At 49.3% G+C, this 20,098-nt stretch overlaps 2 protein-coding genes across 3 annotated transcripts in view; both read left to right on the top strand.

The window, feature by feature from the left end:
- GNG2 (G protein subunit gamma 2) overlaps positions 1-20,098 on the top strand; it is a 107,396-nt gene that overhangs the window by 10,249 nt on the left and 77,049 nt on the right. The gene's annotated exons all lie outside the window — the stretch shown is intronic.
- On the top strand, positions 17,735-18,535 carry LOC137533642 (uncharacterized). The gene has a single exon (XM_068254983.1). The coding sequence runs from the start codon at positions 17,735-17,737 to the stop codon at positions 18,533-18,535; it is 801 nt and encodes a 266-aa protein (XP_068111084.1).

Below are 20,098 nucleotides of genomic sequence, written 5' to 3'. Positions count from 1 at the left end.
GCCCTGGTGGGCCGATTTGCATAATTTTTTTTTGTTAAACGCAGCTAGCACTTTGCTAGCTGCGTGTAACTTCCGATTGCCACCGCTCGCCGCCGATCCGCCGCCGCTCAGCCCCCCCCCCCCTCCCCGACCCCTTGCGCAGCCTGGCCAAGCAGGCCAGGCAGCGCTGAGGGGTGGATCGGGACTCCCTCTGACGTCACGACGTCCAAGACGTCGGTGACGTCATCCCACCCCGTCGCCATGGCGACCGGGGAAGCCCAGCAGGAAATCCCGCTCTGAACGGGATTTCCTGCTTACTCTGATCGCCGAAGGCGATCGGAGTGGGTGGGGGGATGCCGCTGCGCTGCGGCTATCATGTAGCGAGCCCTGGGCTCGCTACATGATTTAAAAAACAAAAAATTTAAAAAAATAATGCTGCGCCACCTCCTGGGCGATATAATTGTATCGCCCATAGGGTTAAAGGGAACCTGTAACGAGAGGGCTATGGAGGCTGCCATATTTATTTCCACACCTAAAGCCAGCATGCTTGTTCAGGGTCTGTAGCTAAAGCCTCATACACACTCAGGCATTTATGTTACCTGGCAAGACTCTGTACTTGATCCCTCGGGCAACAATGCAGTGCTGACACTGTACGGATGCATCACTAGCCTCCAGGCTAGTGACGCGTCTGTTGCTAGGAAGAGAAGCAGGGGAACAATGAGCGATGTGCAATGGGAACAGTTTGTGTAGTGTGTGTGGGGATAACAATGTGAACCTTGATTGCTAAAGGCCCAGAATGCACGTCTGTTTCCCTCCATACACAAGCTCTTCTTTCTGCTGGGCCTGTGTGGACCTTACTTGTGCATGGCCAGTCAGGATGGACTCGTCTGGAGGCCAGAGGAAATCTATTCGCTGGAGCGGCAGGCTGCTAGAGGATATGGGAGACTTCTGGACCATCTAGAGGCTTCCAACCCCTGAGATGAGTGTCTAACTTCTTTTCTCACTTCAGGTGTTCTTTGCCACACCTGGTGCTTTCTCAGTGCTGCCATAAACCTCGTGGCTCTTCAGCTTTGCCATGTTCATGAAAAAACAGTGCCTGAAAATTTGGGCAACGGGAGAAGTCTGGATACAGTGGTGGGGGCGCACATGAAGAGGTGACACAAGGTGGACGGAATATGCACCTTTCAGGGAAGAATGGGGGCGTGTCTCCAAGACAGAGGGGAGATCAGTGAGGGGCCGTGGAGTTCATGGGGACAGAACCCTGGGATTCAGCTCAGGAGGTCTTTAATCTCCTTGGCGGTAACCCCAAGCTATGGTCGGGGCGGGGAACCACAGCTCAGAGCGGTAACCCCGACCTGCCCTCGGGATAGCCTCTATGCAGAGCAATGTGCACAGCGGGCGTTTCAACTCAACTCGCCTCACGGGGGATCCTGACGGCTGCCATTTTTCTTCCACAGCCGGCAATCTCACCATAGGATTACAGTGCCACCCGGAGGACGGAGGGAAAACTGCAGCACTGGAGCCCAGGGAGGTGAGTAAGTGTTGGGGCTGCTGCAGACTCTCTGCTGGTATGATTTTTTTTTTTCATGCAGCAGTTCCCTCCCCTGCTTACACCTCTCTGACACTGCGGCTGTCCCCTCCCCTGCCTACACCTCTCTGACACTGCAGCTCTCCCCTCCCCTGCCTACACCACTCTGACGCCGTAACTGTCCCCTCCCCTGCTTACACCTCTCCTACATAGCAGCTCTCCCCTCCCTTGCTAACACCTCTCTGACACTGCAGCTGTCCCTACCCCTGCTTACACCTATGACGTTGCAGCTTTTCCCATGCTTACACCTCTCTGACACTACAGCTGTTCCCTCCCCTGCTTACACCGCTCTGACACTGCCGCTGTCCCTTCCCCTGCCTACACCTCTCTGACCCTGCAGCTGTCCCCTCCTGTGCTTACACCTCTGACTCTGCAGCTGTCCCCTCCCCTGCTTACACCAGCCAGCACAGAAGCCAGATAACTATTCATATGATATGCTGCATTAGAGTTTTGTATCAATGGAGAGGTAAGCTTCATCCAACATTTTGATGAGCAGGCCTACTTAGACCGCTGTTAAGTTCATGTTAATTTGGCTCCACCAATGACCACACCCACATTCCGGTGCATGGCCACAAGCATCTTTCAGCTGGAGTGCCCAAAAGTGCCCCAGATCTCTTAAGATCCTAGGAACGCCCCTGGTTGTAGGAATTACCATAGAGCGTCACTGTAGAAATTACCATAGAGCGTCACTGTAGAAATTACCATAGAGCGTTACTGTAGGAATTACCATAGAGCGGCACTGTAGGACTTACCATAGAGCAGCACTGTAGGACTTACCATAGAGCAGCACTGTAGGACTTACCATAGAGCAGCACTGTAGGAATTACCATAGAGCAGCACTGTAGGACTTACCATAGAGCGTTACTGTAGGAATTACCATAGAGCGGCACTGTAGGACTTACCATAGAGCGGCACTGTAGGACTTACCATAGAGCAGCACTGTAGGACTTACCATAGAGCAGCACTGTAGGACTTACCATAGAGCAGCACTGTAGGACTTACCATAGAGCGTCACTGTAGGAATTACCATAGAGCGTCACTGTAGGAATTACCATAGAGCGTTGCTGTAGGAATTACCGTAGAGCGTCACTGTAGGAATTACCGTAGAGCGTCGCTGTAGGAATTACCATAGAGGGTCACTGTAGGAATTACCGTAGAGCATGACTGTAGGAATTACCATAGAGCGTCACTGTAGGAATTACCATAGAGCGTCACTGTAGGAATTACCATAGAGCGTCACTGTAGGAATTACCATAGAGCGTCACTGTAGGCATTACCATAGAGCGTCACTGTAGGCATTACCATAGAGCGTCACTGTAGGCATTACCATAGAGCGTCACTGTAGGCATTACCATAGAGCGTCGCTGTAGGTATTACCATAGAGCGTCGCTGTAGGAATTACCATAGAGCGTCGCTGTAGGAATTACCATAGAGCGTCGCTGTAGGAATTACCATAGAGCGTCGCTGTAGGAATTACCATAGAGCGTCGCTGTAGGAATTACCATAGAGCGTCGCTGTAGGAATTACCATAGAGCGTCGCTGTAGGAATTACCATAGAGCGTCGCTGTAGGAATTACCATAGAGCGTCGCTGTAGGAATTACCATAGAGCGTCGCTGTAGGAATTACCATAGAGCGTCGCTGTAGGAATTACCATAGAGCGTCGCTGTAGGAATTACCATAGAGCGTCGCTGTAGGAATTACCATAGAGCGTCGCTGTAGGAATTACCATAGAAAGTCAGTTTTGGAATTGCTATAGAACTACGTTGTCAGTCAAGTGGTGAGGGGCATACACCCCCCCCTAGGCTGGCAGTGGACCCTGGAGCTGTACGGTGTGTAGCTGTAGGAATTACCATAGAGCTTCACTGCAGGAATTACCGTAGAGCGTCTCTGTAGGAATTACCATAGAGCGTCACTGTAGGAATTACCATGGAGCGTCGCTGTAGGAATTACCATAGAGCGTCACTGTAGGCATTACCATAGAGCGTCACTGTAGGAATTACCATAGAGCGTCGCTGTAGGAATTACCAATAGAGCATCACTGTAGGAATTACCATAGAGCGTTGCTGTAGGACTTACCATAGAGCATCACTGTAGGACTTACCATAGAGCAGCGCTGTAGGAATTACCATAGAGCGTCACTGTAGGACTTACAATAGAGCGTCACTTTAGGACTTACCATAGAGCGTCACTGTAGGAATTACCATAGAGCGGCGTTGTAGGAATTACCATAGAGCGTCGCTGTAGGAATTACCGTAGAGCGTCGCTGTAGGAATTACCGTAGAGCGTCGCTGTAGGAATTACCGTAGAGCGTCGCTGTAGGAATTACCGTAGAGCGTCGCTGTAGGAATTACCGTAGAGCGTCGCTGTAGGAATTACCGTAGAGCGTCACTGTAGGACTTGCCATAGAGCGTCACTGTAGGACTTGCCATAGAGCGTCGCTGTAGGAATTACCATAGAGCGTCGCTGTAGGAATTACCATAGAGCGTCACTGTAGGAATTACCATAGAGCGTCACTGTAGGAATTACCATAGAGCGTCGCTGTAGGAATTACCATAGAGCGTCGCTGTAGGAATTACCATAGAGCGTCGCTGTAGGAATTACCATAGAGCGTCGCTGTAGGAATTACCGTAGAGCGTCACTGTAGGAATTACCATAGAAAGTCAGTTTTGGAATTGCTATAGAACTACGTTGTCAGTCAAGTGGTGAGGGGCATACACCCCCCCCCCCTAGGCTGGCAGTGGACCCTGGAGCTGTACGGTGTGTAGCTGTAGGAATTACCATAGAGCTTCACTGCAGGAATTACCGTAGAGCGTCTCTGTAGGAATTACCATGGAGCGTCACTGTAGGAATTACCATGGAGCGTCACTGTAGGAATTACCATAGAGCGTCGCTGTAGGAATTACCAATAGAGCATCACTGTAGGAATTACCATAGAGCGTTGCTGTAGGACTAACCATAGAGCATCACTGTAGGACTTACCATAGAGCAGCGCTGTAGGAATTACCATAGAGCGTCACTGTAGGACTTACAATAGAGCGTCACTTTAGGACTTACCATAGAGCGTCACTGTAGGAATTACCATAGAGCGGCGTTGTAGGAATTACCATAGAGCGTCGCTGTAGGAATTACCGTAGAGCGTCGCTGTAGGAATTACCGTAGAGCGTCGCTGTAGGAATTACCGTAGAGCGTCGCTGTAGGAATTACCGTAGAGCGTCGCTGTAGGAATTACCGTAGAGCGTCGCTGTAGGAATTACCGTAGAGCGTCGCTGTAGGAATTACCGTAGAGCGTCACTGTAGGACTTGCCATAGAGCGTCACTGTAGGACTTGCCATAGAGCGTCGCTGTAGGAATTACCATAGAGCGTCGCTGTAGGAATTACCATAGAGCGTCACTGTAGGAATTACCATAGAGCGTCACTGTAGGAATTACCATAGAGCGTCACTGTAGGAATTACCATAGAGCGTTGCTGTAGGAATTACCGTAGAGCGTCACTGTAGGAATTACCGTAGAGCGTCGCTGTAGGAATTACCATAGAGGGTCACTGTAGGAATTACCGTAGAGAATGACTGTAGGAATTACCGTAGAGGGTCACTGTAGGAATTACCATAGAGCGTCACTGTAGGAATTACCATAGAGCGTCACTGTAGGAATTACCATAGAGCGTCACTGTAGGCATTACCATAGAGCGTCGCTGTAGGCATTACCATAGAGCGTCGCTGTAGGCATTACCATAGAGCGTCGCTGTAGGCATTACCATAGAGCGTCGCTGTAGGAATTACCATAGAGCGTCGCTGTAGGAATTACCATAGAGCGTCGCTGTAGGAATTACCATAGAGCGTCGCTGTAGGAATTACCATAGAGCGTCGCTGTAGGAATTACCATAGAGCGTCGCTGTAGGAATTACCATAGAGCGTCGCTGTAGGAATTACCATAGAGCGTCGCTGTAGGAATTACCGTAGAGCGTCGCTGTAGGAATTACCATAGAAAGTCAGTTTTGGAATTGCTATAGAACTACGTTGTCAGTCAAGTGGTGAGGGGCATACACCCCCCCTAGGCTGGCAGTGGACCCTGGAGCTGTACTGTGTGTAGCTGTAGGAATTACCATAGAGCTTCACTGCAGGAATTACCGTAGAGCGTCTCTGTAGGAATTACCATAGAGCGTCGCTGTAGGAATTACCATAGAGCGTCGCTGTAGGAATTACCATAGAGCGTCGCTGTAGGAATTACCGTAGAGCGTCGCTGTAGGAATTACCATAGAGCTTCACTGCAGGAATTACCGTAGATCGTCGCTGTAGGAATTACCATAGAGCGTCGCTGTAGGAATTACCATAGAGCGTCGCTGTAGGAATTACCATAGAGCTTCACTGCAGGAATTACTGTAGATCGTCGCTGTAGGAATTACCATAGAGCGTCACTGTAGGAATTAACATAGAGCGTCACTGTTGGAATTATCATAGAGCGTCACTGTAGGAATTGCCATAGAGCATCACTGTAAGAATTACCATAAAAAGTCAGTGTAGGTATTACCATAGAGTGTCACTGTAGGAATTACCGTAGAGCGTCACTGTAGGAATTACCGTAGAGCGTAGCTGTAGGAATTACCATAGAGCGTCACTGTAGGAATTACCGTAGAGCGTCGCTGTAGGAATTACCATAGAGCGTCACTGTAGGAATTACCGTAGAGCGTCGCTGTAGGAATTACCGTAGAGTGTGACTGTAGGAATTACCATAGAGCGTCACTGTAGGAATTACCATAGAAAGTCAGTTTTGGAATTGCTATAGAACTACGTTGTCAGTCAAGTGGTGAGGGGCATACACCCCCCCCCCCCCCCCTAGGCTGGCAGTGGACCCTGGAGCTGTACGGTGTGTAGCTGTAGGAATTACCATAGAGCTTCACTGCAGGAATTACCGTAGAGCGTCTCTGTAGGAATTACCATAGAGCGTCACTGTAGGAATTACCATAGAGCGTGACTGTAGGAGTCACCATGGAGCGTCGCTGTAGGAATTACCATAGAGCGTCACTGTAGGCATTACCATAGAGCGTCACTGTAGGAATTACCATATAGCGTCGCTGTAGGCATTACCATAGAGCGTCACTGTAGGAATTACCATAGAGCGTCGCTGTAGGAATTACCATAGAGCGTCGCTGTAGGAATTACCATAGAGCATCGCTGTAGGAATTACCATAGAGCATCGCTGTAGGAATTACCATAGAGCGTCGCTGTAGGAATTACCATAGAGCGTCGCTGTAGGAATTACCATAGAGCGTCGCTGTAGGAATTACCATAGAGCTTCACAGCAGGAATTACCGTAGATCGTCGCTGTAGGAATTACCATAGAGCGTCGCTGTAGGAATTACCATAGAGCGTCGCTGTAGGAATTCCCATAGAGCTTCACTGCAGTAATTACTGTAGATCGTCGCTGTAGGAATTACCATAGAGCGTCACTGTAGGAATTACCATAGAGCGTCACTGTAGGAATTACCATAGAGCGTCACTGTAGGAATTATCATAGAGCGTCACTGTAGGAATTACCATAGAGCATCACTGTAAGAATTACCATAAAAAGTCAGTGTAGGTATTACCATAGAGCGTCACTGTAGGAATTACCGTAGAGCGTCACTGTAGGAATTACCATAGAGCGTCACTGTAGGAATTACCATAGAGCGTCACTGTAGGCATTACCATATAGCGTCACTGTAGGAATTACCATAGAGCGACGTTGTAGGAATTACCATAGAGCGGCGTTGTAGGAATTACCGTAGAGCGTCACTGTAGGAATTACCGTAGAGCGTCACTGTAGGAATTACCGTAGAGCGTCACTGTAGGAATTACCGTAGAGCGTCACTGTAGGAATTACCGTAGAGCGTCACTGTAGGAATTACCGTAGAGCGTCACTGTAGGAATTACCGTAGAGCGTCACTGTAGGAATTGCCATAGAAATTCAGTTTAGGAATTACCATAGAAAGTCAGTTTAGGAATTGCTATAGAACTACGTTGTCAGTCAAGTGGTGAGGGGCATATATCCACCCTAGGCTGGCAGTGGACCCTGGAGCTGTACGGTGTGTCTGTACAATAGAGCTGCAGTACCGATCTGGAGGGGACCGGTGTCGTGTGAACCGAGTCTGTTAGCTGTTATGAGATTGGTATCTGGTGACACAATATTGCACAGGATGTAGATTACCTTGTGTCTGGGAATAAGCCTGAGCTGCAGGGGGCGCCCTTTGGGAATTCTGCAAATCCCGCTCCTCATTAAGCCTAAGAAGCGACCTTGTTTTCTTGATAAATGGCGCTTGGGGACTATGCTGTCATGTCTGGTTTGGACAGGCAAGATCACCTGAGATTTAACCAAAAGCTTTTTTCTGGTAGCGTTCTGTCTGTCATATACTCACGGGGGCAGTGTCCTAATTGCTGTATACACACCGGAGCAGCGTCCTGTCTGCCGTATACACACCTGGGCAGCGTCCTGTCTGCTGTATACGCACCGGGGCGACACGGGCTAACAATGTGGCAACACAGGCAAGTTTATTACTAGATTGTCTGAAAAACTGCGCTGATATTACAAAGCGGGGTGCGCTGCTCTCTATACACATAAATCTCAATTTTCAACCAATAGCTGCACTCTTTGATACTGCAAAACAAGTGTCTCTCTTTCTCATGCAAGACAGTCTGGCCGCCCCCTGCCATTCAAGGATTCTCCTCCACAAGGATCACTCTGCTGCAGTATCAATACACCTCAAAAAAAGCAAATAACCAAAGCTCCCATAGCGTAAAATTGTAAAACCACTTTAATTTTAAGTGTATTGATACTGCAGCAGAGTGATCCTTGTGGAGGAGAATCCTAATGGCAGGGGGCGGCCAGATGACCCCATAAGCGCTGGAGACCCATCTAATAGAGGGTCACTTGTATGCGGTGAGTTCCCACTGCGTGGGGTGTGGTGGAGGTGATTTTACCGCAAGAATTGGTCACTGCGACCTGGAGGTCAATTAGGAAGAACTCCACACTGCTTGTCTTGTGGGACTGTCTTGCATGAGAAAGAGAGACACTTGTTTTGCAGTATCAAAGAGCGCAGCTATTGGTTGAAAGTTTATTACTAGGGCTGGTTCACACAGGGTTCTGCTGAGGTTCTGCACAGTGTCTTGTTCAAACGCTGTTTTTTGTTGTTGTTTTTTTTGTTTGTTTTTTTCCAAGAATGCCAGCATTTAAAGAGACTCTGAAGCCAGATTAAAAATGGCTTTTTACCTTATATTCGTCTGAGGCATGTTTGCCCCTGCTAAAACGCCGATATCCCGTGGCAGAACGAGGGGTCTTTACCCCCCTAATCCCCTCCGTGGTGCCCGGGGAGCACTTCTTGTAGAGGCAGAGCTTTCAGCAGTAGCTCTGCCTCTACACACGTCTATCAGCACGTATCTCCGCCTCTCCCCCGCCCCTCTCAGTCTTCCTTCACTGAGAGGGGCGGGGGAGAGGCGGAAATCCGCCGGCTGATAGACACGCATAGAGGCAGAGCTACAACCGAAAGCTCTGCCTCAATGAGCAGCAAAATCCACTACCAAGAAAGTCATGGATTTTGCAGGGGGGGATTTGGGGGTAAAGACCCCTCGTTCTGCCGCAGGATAGCGGCGTTTTAGCAGGGGCAAACATGCCTCAGATGAATATATGGTAAAAAGCCATTAATCTGTTTTCAGAGTCTCTTTAACAGCTGAGCTTTTAATGGCTCTTGAACGTTTTTGACTTTCAGGAGAACATTGGGGTTTCTGGGCTTCCGGTGGCTTTTGCAGGAAGTATTGGGAAAGGCTGGGCTTTTATGGGCTTTCGGTGGCTTTTGCAGGAAGTATTGGGAAAGGCTGGGCTTTTATGGGCTTTCGGTGGCTTTTGCAGGAAGTATTGGGAAAGGCTGGGCTTTTATGGGCTTTCGGTGGCTTTTGCTGGCTTTCAAAAGCCTTCTAGAAGCTGCATGTTGCTTTTGAGACGAGACGCTGAGATCAGCTGCCAGGCTTTCATGAAAGCCTGCAAAAGCTCGTACTAAACGCTCCCATTCACTTGCATGGGACGGCAGTAGATCCCTAAAAATGTTACTTTTAAAACGATGCATTTAATGCCATCAAAACCTATGTGGGAATTAGCCCTTAAAGCGAGACTTTTATTAAAAAATTGCAACAAACCTTTATCGGTGCTCAGCAAACCTTTTCTAATCTAAAGAGGAGCAATACTGAAAATAGATTGAGTAAAAATCCTTATTTTTAACAATAATCCTTAAAGAGAAACCAAGGTGGGTATTTGAAATCTTAAAGGAGAACTGTAGTGAAAGGTATATGGAGGCTACCATATTGATTTCATTTTAAGCAATACCAGTTACCTGGCTATCCTGCAGATCCTCTGCCTCCAATACTTTTAGCCCTAGACCCTGAACAAGCATGCAGCAGATCTGGTGTTTGACATTTTTGTAAGATCTGACAAGGTTAGCTGCATGCTTGTTTCTGGTGTGATTCACACTACTGCAGCCAAATAGATCAGCAGGGCTGCCAGGCAACTGGTATAGCTTAAAAGGAAATCAATATGGCAGCCTCCATATACCTCTCACTACAGTTCTCCTTTAAGAAACCAGAGGCATGTGATTATGCACAGGACATGCTTCTGTGTTCTCTTAAGATTTAAAATACCCGCCTCGGGTTCTCTTTAAAGGGAAGGTTCAGGGACTATGAAAAAAAATAAAAATCCAAATCCACTTACCTGGGGCTTCCTCCAGCCCGTGGCAGGCAGGAGGTGCGTTTCACGCCGGCTCCATGGTGCGTTTCACGCCGGCGCGCTGACGTCATCGGACGTCCTCCGGGCTGTACTGCGCAGGCTCACTGAGCGCCACCGGAGACCACCGGGAGCCTGCGGAGCGGCGCAGAGGGCACCTCCTGCCTGCCACGGGCTGGAGGAAGCCCCAGGTAAGTGGATTTGGATTTTTTTTTTTTTTTTTTTTTTTACAGTCCCTGAACCTTCCCTTTTAAGTCTTTGTTCACATCATAAATCCCAAGCGCAGAGTGCTTTTGTGAGCGTTTTTTTTTAAGGGATTTTACAGGCGTTTTTTTTTTAACGATTTGCACTTTTGTAAGCGATTTTGTTCGGCGATTAGCGCTTTTTTCCCCCCACAGGCAATCAGGAAGTGAACGCTTTGACCTTGTTACTGGATCCCTTTAATGTACATTGTGATGAAAAACGCTAACAAAATCGCTTATCCAATCGCTTTGCGATTTTCCGATACCTTCCATTGAAGCGCAGATGCTCTGAAAACGGTGCAGGACCCACGTTTGTGATTGGAAAGAAAGCTCATCGCTTATGTGACAACACTCGCATTGAAATTCATTGCTTAATCGCTTTTAAAGCGCTTTGTAAAATCGCCAGCGCTTAAAAAAAATCTCAAAACGCTCATTGGGCTTGATTCATTAAACCGTGATAACTCACAGCACGGCCGCGGCAGCTTTTTCGTGCACAATCGCACGATTACGTGCAGATATTCACGATTACGTGCGAAAATGCACACAAAAACGTGCTCTGAGTTATCACAGTTTAGTGAATGAAGCCCATAGTGTGAACAAGCCCTTATAAATGATATAGTCAGTGTTTGCCCATTGTGTAATCTTTCCTTTTCCCGGATTGGCATTTTTTAAATTTGTCACGGGTGATGACATTTTTACTGCTAGTAAGCAGCATCACTGCGGAATGTTCATTGTTTGTTTCAAGGTCAGTAGAATTAACACCTGGGGCCATATGCAATTCACTTTCTCACCTGAGTTTTCTCCTAGGAGATGATTTTTCATCTTCAATTTAAAATACCATATATACTCGCAAGCAAGCCGACCCGTATATAAGCCGACCCCCAACTTTTACCAGAAAACCCAGGAAAAAATGATTGACCCTCATATAAGCCGGGGGTAGGAAATGCTGGCCGCGTGATCCCCCAGTGTGTCCCAGTATAGCTAGTATAGTGCCCAGTATAGCTAGTATAGTGCCCAGTATACTATACTAGCTAGTAAAGTCCCCAGTATGGGTAGGTAGTGCCCCAGTATAGCTAGTATAGTGCCCCAGTATAGCTAGTATAGTGCCCCGTATAGCTAGTATAGTGCCCCGTATAGCTAGTATAGTGCCCCAGTATAGCTAGTATAGTGCCCCAGTATAGCTAGTATAGTGCCCCAGTATAGCTAGTATATTGCCCCAGTATAGCTAGTATAGTGCCCCAGTATAGCTAGTATAGTGCCCCAGTATAGCTAGTATAGTGCCCAGTATATAGCTAGTATAGTGCCCCAGTATAGCTAGTATAGTGCCCAGTATAGCTAGTAAAGTGCCCAGTATGGGTAGGTAGTGCCCCAGTATAGCTAGTAAAGTGCCCAGTATTGGTAGGTAGTGCCCTAGTATAGAGCCCAGTATAGCTAGTATAGTGCCCAGCATAGCTAGTATAGTACCCAGCATGGGTAGGTAGTGCCCCAGTATAGCTAGTATAGTGCCCAGAATAGGTAGGCAGGTAGTCCCCCCAGGCCCCCCCCCCCCCACACACACGCGGCCGCCGCTGCTATTACCTTTGCCGGCGCCGCTTCCTCTATTCCCCTCTCCTGCTCGCTCGTAACTAATTCACAGCCGCGCTCTCCACGGCTGCTGTGATGATGAGGCAGGAAGCAGGAGAGAGAGCGGCTTCCTGTAGCGGCGATGTGTATCACCGGTTACTATGGGAACCGCTCTCTCTCTCTCTCCTGCTTCTGCCTCATCATCACAGCAGCCGTGGAGAGCGCGGCTGTGAATTAGTTACGAGCGAGTCTGCAGATAACAGCCGGGTGGTCACCAAAAATAGCCTGGGTGGAGCACCCGGCTAAAAGAGCCTGGGGAGAACACGGCTTGTGATTAGACACAGGTGAAGGGGCATTAGACAGGCTAAACTCTTTAAATACATAAAGGGTGCATTTCTCTGTTTTCCTTCTGTCCTGTGCAAGAGTTCAGGTCCACTTTAACCTCCTTGGCTTGGGGTGAAAAAATGATGCTGTTATTTTGACTACAGTTCCTCTTTAAATCTTCTCGGAATACAGCTGTTAATCACTTCCTTGTTCCTTAGCCTAGGCTAGATTTAGCTGTAGGGACTTCCTGTCCTCCAGTTACTTCACTAAAGATTTTCCCGCACTATACCAAAAAATACAATATCTCTGCATTTCCATTATTTTCACAGGTTATCTAGCAGACATACATGTGATTACTGCAGTGTTATCCCTCCCCCCCCCCCCCCTTTTCATTAGGCTTTGGATGCCTGCATGGGGTTCACTGCAAAAGCTGCTGCTCTTTTGCTCTCAGGCGTTACTGAGCTGGAAGTGATTGCTCGAATTCTTGCAGTTGCAGAACCAACATTTGCTCTGATAAACAGGTTTCCCTACTTCCCAAGAAATAAATGTCATTGAAGTAAACTCAAGAAAGCTGTAGAGGTGTAAAAGGAAGCCGTTAACATGTGGAATAGGAAAAAAGGGTGCAGGAGGCCTTTCGGAAAAAAGGGCGCCTCTAAAGGTGCCCATTAGAAAAGCCACGATTAGCCTTAAATTGCGGTTTTGCAGCGGGAGCGGAAAAGGGGAGGGGGTGGTTAGGTTAAGGTTGGAGGGGTTGGCTAAGTGTTAGGCACCACCTGGGGAGGTTAAGGGTTAGGCATCGGTAGAGGGAGGTTAAGGGTTAGGCATCGGTAGAGGGAGGTTAAGGGTTAGGCATCGGTAGAGGGAGGTTAAGGGTTAGGCATCGGTCGAGGGAGGTCTTGGGGTTAGGCATCGGTAGGGGAGATCTTAGGGTTAGACATTGGTATTGGGAGGTTTTAGGGTTAGGCATCGGTAGAGGAAGGTCTTAGGGTTAGGTATCAGAGGGAGATCTTAGGGTTAGGCATCGGTAGAGAGAGGTCTTAGGGTTAGGCATCAGTAGGGGAGATCTTAGGGTTAGACATTGGTATTGGGAGGTTTTAGGGTTAGGCATCGGTAGAGGAAGGTCTTAGGGTTAGGTATCAGAGGGAGATCTTAGGGTTAGGCATCGGTAGAGAGAGGTCTTAGGGTTAGGCATCAGTAGGGGAGATCTTAGGCTTAGACATTGGTATTGGGAGGTTTTAGGGTTAGGCATCGGTAGAGGAAGGTCTTAGGGTTAGGTATCAGAGGGAGATCTTAGGGTTAGGCATCGGTAGAGAGAGGTCTTAGGGTTAGGCATCAGTAGGGGAGATCTTAGGGTTAGACATTGGTATTGGGAGGTGTCACGGAACAGCCGTGAGAAACGCAGGTGAATCTAGAGAATTCACAGTCGATTTCCTGATCGCTCCCTGTCGGATCTGTGCAGTCGTGCAATCGATCAGAAAATGACACTTTTGTGTTTTTTTTAATCCAGAGATCTGTTCCCCTGTGAGCAAAGCATTCCCCTCACCCCTCAGGAATGCCTCACCTCTCAGGAATGTCGCACGTGGCCACATTCCCTGCAGGGACCAGCTCAGTCCCCCTACAGCCAGATGTCTTTATGAAAAGGACTAGGAAGCTGGCTCCCCAGGGGGGCCCTGAGGGAGCTAGACTCTCCGGCACCGACCAGAGCAGACCTGAAGTTATGTGATGTCTGGTTTCGTGTCGATTATATGGCGACTGTACATCGCACAGCTATAAAATTCATATAGTCTTGTTCGGTAAAATCTGGCCATCGTGCTGATATGAAATTCATCGTGATAGTCCGTCCAGTTATTGAGGTATGATCCTTCTCAAGAACTGGGTCCGTTGCACTAGCCATGTCTGATGTCATATTAATCTGTATTTTCTGACAAGTATGAATCTGTTATCCACCTGAATATGACGTGTATCGTTTGTGAGTTACGGCAGTTTGTAAGTTTAAAACCTAAAATCTCTGAGGAAATGAACTGTCATTGGTTGGTAATTCAGAGGGGCCGACATTGCCATACCCCCAAACCAGCTTCATCAAAAGCATATGCGAGGGGCTCTTCCCTCAGTCCTCCACATTCCATCTATATGAGAGCTGTCTGGTGCTAGCCAGAGGACACATGGCTAGCGGTCATCTTGATCGGCCATCTTGTCTGAACTAAAACAAAGGACATTAGCCATTTTGTATGGACTTTGAACTTTGCTGAAACTAAACAAAAGGAACTCTACAAGTTTTCCCAGAACGGACATATTTCCACAAACCCTAAGTATTTTCTCCTTTTTTTATTTCATACTGACTATTAATGTTTCCATAATTGTTGATTTTAATAATTGTCTGTATATATTAATTATTTATATTGCCGTGAATAAAAGACTTTATCAAAGTCATTCACTGTTCCGCTACCCTGCTTTTCAGTCATACACAGAAACTGATCCCAGGTCTCTGGAGAGACGCTGCTACTATTGTTGATATCTAGACAGAATAGAGTGTATTTAACCGTTTTTATTCGCAGGACTAATCAGTCAGTTGGGTCCATTGGCCCATACCAGTGGTGGTGGCAGTTATACCCTGAAATCGTGTGTAAGTTGTATTTCCGTAACCCCACAGGCTCCCTTCTGGTCGGGCTGCTGCCCAAATTTCTGCGCAAAGATTGTGACCAAAGCTTGCATGGTCTGTGTGCTGAAACCGATTGGAAGGCAATTTGCGGTCTAACCACTAGGGCTCCTGTGACAGGAGGTTTTAGGGTTAGGCATCGGTAGAGGAAGGTCTTAGGGTTAGGCATCGCTAGAGGAAGGTCTTAGGGTTAGGCATCGCTAGAGGAAGGTCTTAGGGTTAGGTATCAGAGAGAGATCTTAGGGTTAGGCATGGTTAGAGAGAGGTCTTGGGGTTAGGGATCAGTAGAGGGAACAGGGGCGTAACAATAGGGGCTGCAGCCCCTGCACCCGCGGGGGGCCCCGGGCCCAGGTATAAACAGGAAGCAGCGTCAGACTAGAGAGAGGAACATATGCGGTGGAATGCAGGAAGGTATGTGTTCCTCGCCGCTGCCTGCACAGACACTGATTGATGCTGGAGGGGAGAGACCGAGGTGAGGGAGAGGGGGGACCATCCCCCCTCCCCGACGATGTGTGGCCATGGCTTGCCCCTCATGCTGCGAGCCCTCCAGCCCCCAAAACGGCCCTGAGCGTCATCAGTAGAGGGTCTTAGGGTTAGGCAAAGGTAGAGGGAGGTTTTAGGGTTAGGCATTGGTAGAGGAAGGTCTTAGGGTTAGGCATCGGTAGAGGGGGATCTTAGGGTTAGGCAGCAGTAAAGGGAGGTCTTAGGGTTAGGCAGGCATTGGTAGAGGGGGGTCTTTGGGTTAGGCATCAGTAGAGGAAGGCCTTAGGGTTAGGCACCAGTAAAGGGAGGTCTTAGGGTTAGGCACCAGTAAAGGGAGGTCTTAGGGTTAGGCATCAGTAGAGGGAGGCCTTAGGGTTAGGCATTGGTAGAGGGAGGCCTTAGGGTTAGGCATCAGTAGAGGGAGGCCTTAGGGTTAGGCATTGGTAGAGGGAGGCCTTAGGGTTAGGCATTGGTAGAGGGAGGCCTTAGGGTTAGGCATTGGTAGAGGGAGGCCTTAGGGTTAGGCATTGGTAGAGGGAGGTCTTTGGGTTAGGCATCAGTAGAGGGAGGTCTTAGGGTTAGGCATTGGTAGAGGGAGGTCCTAGGGTTAGGCATCAGTAGAGGGAGGCCTTAGGGTTAGGCATTGGTAGAGGGAGGCCTTAGGGTTAGGCATTGGTAGAGGGAGGTCTTTGGGTTAGGCATCGGTAGAGGGAGGTCTTAGGGTTAGGCATCAGTAGAGGGAGGTCTTAGGGTTAAGCATTGGTGGAGGGAGGTCTTAGGGTTAGGCATCGGTAGAGGGAGGTCTTAGGGTTAGACATCGGTAGAGGGAGGGCTTAGGGTTAGGCATTGGTAGAGGGAGGGCTTAGGGTTAGGCATTGGTAGAGGGAGGGTTCTGTGTGAGAGTACGGTTAGGTTAAGACATAGCAAAATATCGGTATAGATTACCGGATATTTTACTATTGGAATTAGTAGAATATCAGTAATTTCACTGATACTCTACTAGCGGCAATTCCCTGCGCCCTTTTTTTCCAGGCGTCTTTTTTTTACATGAATGTGTGAAATTGTCCTCTTGCTTTGTACTGAGTAATGATCCAACGAGGTAGTTCCGGCTTCCTTCTAATGATATTCTTCCCCAATTTTATGGAAATACTCGGAGGCTGTAGAAGCGTTTGAAGAATCCCAAGAGAGTCGTTTCCGGACAGGGAAGAATTTCTGGAGTTTATTTGACGGCTGGTTGCTGTACCAGCTGACGCTGGGCTCCTTGTAAACATGATAAATCTATAGGCCTCGTTCCGTTGTGTATTACGCTTGTAATATGTGTTTATCGTGATGAATGACCCCACAGCTCATATTTATGCTTGAGAAGCGCGGCTCGCCTTATACGGAGACTCTCTTTCTAAACAGCCGTTTAGAACACAAGACATCTGGCGGCTCTGGGCTAGGAGAGGCCTGTCACTTCGAGGAACGTCTGAGAGGGATGCCAGGAGCTCAGCGAACATTATCCCTCCCTTTCTGCTAAAATTTCACATTTTAAGCCAAAATTTGCGGCTGACAAAAAATGATATTCAGCTACAGCAAGTCTTCTGTCAGAGGAAATGCAGACAGTTATTTTTATTTCTTCTTTTCATTTTGGATGGGGAAGCGCAAAAAATAAAAATTTTGCAAGGCGCAAATTTCCACTGACCCAGGAAAGAAAAGAAATCGAGCCTATAGCAGTCAGCGGAAGCTAATCTATTAGCATACAATTTAATCACAATTTAAGTTAATTAACCCGCAGACAGAGGTTTTGATTGATTGGCCCTGTTTTTCAGCCACCACATTGTGCAGCAGCCGCCCAAGACCCAGACCTTTTGTGGCGTTTCCAGAAATACGGCAGCCGGAGGTTTGATTGACCCCGTTTTATATGTCCAGCCGCCCAATTAGGTCACTTCCTGTCTGAGTCAGGGCTGAGTCAGTCATTTACATACCTGATTTTTAACTCTTTCAGACAGAGAAAGAAAAAAAAGGAACACAGCCTAGTTATTTGTGTGCTAGGCACTGTACATACACATGTCTATCTCATGTCACATGTCACTTCGGGTATCCTTTAAGCAGCAGCCACCTTTGTGGCCTTTCAAGAATTCTGACCCTGACTGTATTCACACTTCCTCCTGGAGATGCCTAAGCCAACCCCGGCCTTCCTCCTGGAGATGCCTAAGCCAACCCCGGCCTTCCTCCTGGAGATGCCTAAGCCAGCCCCGGCCTTCCTCCTGGAGATGCCTAGGCCAACCCCGGCCTTCCTCCTGGAGATGCCTAAGCCAACCCCGGCCTTCCTCCTGGAGATGCCTAAGCCAGCCCCGGCCTTCCTCCTGGAGATGCCTAAGCCAACCCGGGCCTTCCTCCTGGAGATGCCTAAGCCAGCCCCGCCCTTCCTCCTGGAGATGCCTAAGCCAACCCCGGCCTTCCTCCTGGAGATGCCTAAGCCAACCCGGGCCTTCCTCCTGGAGATGCCTAAGCCAACCCGGGCCTTCCTCCTGGAGATGCCTAAGCCAACCCCGGCCTTCCTCCTGGAGATGCCAAAGCCAACCCCGGCCTTCCTCCTGGAGATGCCTAGGCCAACCCCGGCCTTCCTCCTGGAGATGCCTAAGCCAACCCCGGCCTTCCTCCTGGAGATGCCTAAGCCAGCCCCGGCCTTCCTCCTGGAGATGCCTAAGCCAACCCGGGCCTTCCTCCTGGAGATGCCTAAGCCAACCCCGGCCTTCCTCCAGGAGATGCCTAAGCCAACCCCGGCCTTCCTCCTGGAGATGCCTAAGCCAGCCCCGCCCTTCCTCCTGGAGATGCCTAAGCCAACCCCGGCCTTCCTCCTGGAGATGCCTAAGCCAGCCCCGGCCTTCCTCCTGGAGATGCCTAAGCCAGCCCCGGCCTTCCTCCTGGAGATGCCTAAGCCAACCCCGGCCTTCCTCCTGCAGATTGCCTAAGTCAACCCCGGCCTTCCTCCTGGAGATGCCTAAGCCAGCCCCGGCCTTCCTCCTGGAGATGCCTAAGCCAACCCGGGCCTTCCTCCTGGAGATGCCTAAGCCAGCCCCGGCCTTCCTCATGGAGATGCCTAAGCCAACCCCGGCCTTCCTCCTGCAGATTGCCTAAGTCAACCCCGGCCTTCCTCCTGGAGATGCCTAAGCTAATCCCGGCCTTCCTCCTGGAGATGTCTAAGCCAGCCCCGGCCTTCCTCCTGGAGATGCCTAAGCCAACCCCGGCCTTCCTCCTGGAGATGCCTAAGCCAACCCCGGCCTTCCTCCTGGAGATGCCTAAGCCAACCCCGGCCTTCCTCCTGGAGATGCCTAAGCCAACCCCGGCCTTCCTCCTGGAGATGCCTAAGCCAACCCCGGCCTTCCTCCTGGAGATGCCTAAGCCAACCCCGGCCTTCCTCCTGGAGATGCCTAAGCCAACCCCGGCCTTCCTCCTGGAGATGCCTAAGCCAGCCCCGGCCTTCCTCCTGGAGATGCCTAAGCCAACCCCAGCCTTCCTCCTGGAGATGCCTAAGCCAACCCCAGCCTTCCTCCAGGAGATGCCTAAGCCAACCCCAGCCTTCCTCCAGGAGATGCCTAAGCCAACCCCGGCCTTCCTCCTGGAGATGCCTAAGCCAACCCCGGCCTTCCTCCTGGAGATGCCTAAGCCAACCCCGGCCTTCCTCCTGGAGATGCCTAAGCCAGCCCCAGCCTTCCTCCTGGAGATGCCTAAGCCAGCCCCGGCCTTCCTCCTGGAGATGCCTAAGCCAGCCCCAGCTTTGCTCCTGGAGATTCATACATTTTAACCTTGACCCCAGGGATGCCTATCCCTGGCCTTTAGTCTGGAGATTGCTCATTCCAGCCCACCTACTGGATACATGCCTATCCTTAACCTTTTCTGTGGAGATGGAGAAACTTTCCTCTCCTTAACACTAAATATCCATATTTTAACATTGACTTAACCATTTTAACCATAAACCTCCTACTACTGCAGAGTTGACAACCTGTGTCCAGGAAATCCTTCTTTGTTCGCAATTTGAGAGCAGAAGTCCAGGCAAATGTAAAAACGCCAGTGAATGTGATGTCCTATACTGTAGTTCTTAGACTGGGAAGTGGTTGAGCAGCACAGTGTTACCAAACCTAGACTCTGAGCAAGTTACAGGAGAAGACGCTACAGTGATGACACTTCAGTATGCTCCTGCTTTGCACCGTCCAATCAGCAACCTGTGTGTTTGAGGGAATGACCTTGGAGACCAGTCAGGTCAGTGATTGGCTGTGCTGTCTGGCTGGACAGTCTAGAGTCACCTGAATCCCAGGACTGGCTGGACAGAACCGGAAATGACCCATTTCAGATATACGGCACATCCTCTCCATATTGGCTGTAGCTTTAACGATCGTTAGTAATTAGGAGCATGGTGGCGGGTGATGAGGATGTTGGCTGCCGATAGACAAGTAGAACACCAAATGTTGTTTTTCTCCAGGCCTGGCACAGATCGCGCGTTCAGCGAGGAGACGTGACACGAAAGCTGTGCGCTC

The sequence above is a fragment of the Hyperolius riggenbachi genome, chromosome 9 (genome assembly GCF_040937935.1).
Source record: "Hyperolius riggenbachi isolate aHypRig1 chromosome 9, aHypRig1.pri, whole genome shotgun sequence".
Taxonomy (NCBI): Eukaryota; Metazoa; Chordata; class Amphibia; order Anura; family Hyperoliidae; genus Hyperolius; species Hyperolius riggenbachi.
The sequence above is the reverse complement of the archived record's forward strand: the minus strand, read 5'-3'. Positions and strand labels throughout refer to the sequence as shown.